The sequence below is a fragment of the Gracilinanus agilis genome, chromosome 4 (assembly GCF_016433145.1).
Source record: "Gracilinanus agilis isolate LMUSP501 chromosome 4, AgileGrace, whole genome shotgun sequence".
In the NCBI taxonomy this organism is placed as follows: domain Eukaryota; kingdom Metazoa; phylum Chordata; class Mammalia; order Didelphimorphia; family Didelphidae; genus Gracilinanus; species Gracilinanus agilis.
The window spans coordinates 253,512,728-253,515,873 of NC_058133.1; the positions used below are offsets into that span (position 1 = coordinate 253,512,728).

At 39.4% G+C, this 3,146-nt stretch overlaps 1 protein-coding gene across 1 annotated transcript; it reads left to right on the top strand.

Moving 5' to 3' along the window:
- Positions 1–1,880: 1,880 nt before the first annotated feature.
- LOC123244934 (olfactory receptor 56-like) lies at positions 1,881–2,837 on the top strand. Its single transcript, XM_044673596.1, has one exon. It carries the CDS (start codon positions 1,890–1,892, stop codon positions 2,835–2,837), a length of 948 nt encoding a protein of 315 aa, XP_044529531.1. The 5' UTR covers positions 1,881–1,889.
- The last annotated feature ends 309 nt before the right edge of the window (positions 2,838–3,146 follow it).

A 3,146-nucleotide genomic window follows, 5' to 3' on the forward strand; every position in this document is an offset into this window, starting at 1 on the left:
ACTGTAAGGAGGAGGGCATTCCAGTTAGAAAAAATGGTCTGAGCTTTGATAGCAGAGAATTCAGTTCAAAAGTGCAAAATTGAACGAACATTTATTAAAAACCTACTTTGTTTTAGACATGGTCCTATATACTAGTGATACAAAGACAAAAAAGAAGAAATGATCCCTATCCTCAAAAAGCTTACATTCTAGTTGAGGAGTAGGTGTCTGCAAATAAATATGGTATGAGGAAAACTGAGAACAATGAAATATTTTCAAGAAGTAAATTGTGAGAAAAGAACTTTGTCAATTTTGAAGTGCTGTTATTTTCATCAGTAAAATCAGAGTGCTAGACTAAATCTTGAAAACTATGAATCTATTTTGTGTGGCAAGAGAAATAGACTGTCAGGCCAGTAGTTTCTTTCCCTTACCCTAGCTCATCACAGTATGGGGAAGGATATAGTGAAAGCAGAGATGTCCTTTTCCCCATCTCATCATTCTTCTCCCTATTCTCTACTAATGCTTCTAGCATTAGGGGTCCTCCCTCTAGGGGCATTCTTGTGTGGATGAGCCCCGTGCTTCCACCCTGGCTCTTAATAACATATTTGCTTCTGTCCCTATATACAAGTAGCACCTGGTGCCAGAGAGGTCAAGACTATGATATTGTGTCTTTTTATTTAATACATTTCACACAGAGAAAGCCATTTTACAGACTCTCCTTGCCTCATTCCCAGCTACTGACCAAGTACAAAGTTGTTAACTATGTGAATGTTTATCCCATATTTAAGGGACTGATGATGTACATATCGGACAGCTGGTAAATAAGCTTTTATAACTGTTGATTTTCTCTTGAAACCATCCAATCACTATGGAAGAGATTCCAGACAGAGCTGGGCATATGGGAAAGTCTCGCTACTAATCCTTAATACAAACTTCTCCTTTACTTATAATGAAAAGTTGCTGTCCTTTTTTTTCTTTTCTTTCCTCCCATAATTCATCAATCTCAGAAATTTCTCAAAGAAAATTCTGTGTAAAGTCTAGATGGCTTCTGAGAACCCTTATAACTCTAAATCTGTGATCCTATGGAATTCTCTGTTGAACTACTTTTTTTTAATGCTTATGTTCTATCTTAGAATCGGTACTACTTATTGGTTCCAAAGCAGAAGGGTGATAAAGTCTAGGTAATTGTGGTTAAATGATTTACTCGGGATCATATATCTAGGAAGTATCAGAGGTCAAATCTGAACCTCCTGTCTCTAGGCCTGGCTCTCTATGTACTGAACCACCTCTCTGCCCTCTATTAATTTCTACTCCCCTCTATTTTAAAAGCCAACTGTCTCACTTTTTACTATGGTTTTCATTTCTATATATATTATATAAGTTCATGTTCACATTTTACCCCTTAAAAATTGGTTAACCTTTAATCACTAGTTAACCTACTTTTCCCTATTTTGGTAAGGGCAGAAACAAAGAAAGATACATAAATATTAAAGTTCTCTGAATCAGGTGATTATATCCCCAGCTACCTGGGGGTGGCACAATGAGTTTTATTATTTTTTAAAACTATTGTGTGGTCCACAATGCTTGAAAAGAAGCAATTGATTGAAAATTGAAAATAGAGGGATTGGATCACAGATCATGGAGTTAGAAATGAAAAGTAACTTAGAGCCCAATAAGTGCTATACCAACAATTTTATAGATAAAAAAGGTTTAGAGAGTTAAGTGAGTTACTCATGATCATATAGCTAATTGTCTGTGGCAGGAAATTTGTACTCAAGTCTTCACTACTAAGTACTCTATCTACTTTTCACCTAGTTGCCTGGATAGATAGAAAAGGTTATATCTAGAGAAATTACTGAATCTCAGAATTCATCTCTTTCTTTCTCTAGGTGAAGTTGAACAGTAGAAACATGGGGCCATGGCTGAACCATTCATCAGTAGGTGACTTCATCCTTTTGGGCATCTTCTCACATAGCCGAACTGATCTTGTTCTTTTCTCTGCTGTCCTGGTGGTCTTCACAGTGGCCTTGACTGGGAATACCCTCCTTCTCTTCCTGATCTATAGTGATGCCCAGCTCCATACTCCCATGTACTTTTTCCTTAGCCATCTCTCCTTTATGGATCTCACTCTGATCTGTACCATTGTGCCCAAGATGGCTGACAATTTCATACATGACAGAAAGTCCATTTCTTTCATTGGATGTGGGCTTCAGATTGGCCTCTTTGTCACTCTAGTTGGCTCTGAGGGTCTTCTACTGGGTCTTATGGCTTATGACCGCTATGTGGCTATCAACCACCCACTACGCTACCATGTGCTCATGAGCCAACGAGTGTGCCTTCAGATTGTTGGTAGCTCCTGGGCCTTTGGAACCTTAGATGGGTTGATCCAAGTAGTGGCAGCCATGACTTTCCCCTATTGTGGTTCTCGAGAGGTGGATCACTTTTTCTGTGAGTTGCTATCTTTGTTGAAGCTGGTTTGTGCTGACACATCATTCTTTGATACCCTAATTTTTTCCTGCTGTGTTTTCATGCTCTTCCTCCCTTTCTCCATAATTGTGGCTTCCTATGCCCAAATCCTGAGGGCTGTGATCAGCATGAATTCTACCCAAGCACGTCAAAAAGCTCTGACCACCTGTTCTTCCCATCTGGCAGCTGTCTCTCTCTTTTATGGGGCAGCCATGTTCATCTACCTGAGGCCCAAGAGCTACCGTGCTCCTGGTCATGACAAGATAGTCTCCCTCTTCTACACAGTCCTCACACCCATGCTCAACCCCTTGATCTATAGTTTGAGAAACCGTGAGGTGATGGGGGCTTTGAGGAAGAAACTGAGCCGCTGGGTCACTGGCTGCCAGAAATAGTCCTTTGTCTGACTGGAGGGAGCCCCCTGAGATCAATTTCTCATACAAGATAATACCTTAAGTCCTACATGAAAGAAAAAATCTTGTGTTTTCTTAGATTCTCTGTCTGTCTCTGCTAAAGTGGAGAGAGGAAAAAAATGACATTTCATTTGTCATTCTTGTTTTGCTAACTGAATTATGGACAAGGATCATGCAACATATCTTTGTATTTTATTCATTCATCCATATTACTTTTTGTATGTGCAAAGCAGTGCAGTAAGATATAAAATGGAAACTCCTTTCCTCCCCCAACTATCTCTTGTTCTGAGA

Bases quoted from the DNA above. Each gene is read 5' to 3' on its own strand.
- LOC123244934 (XM_044673596.1), top strand. From the start codon at position 1,890: ATGGGGCCATGGCTGAACCATTCATCAGTAGGTGACTTCATCCTTTTG.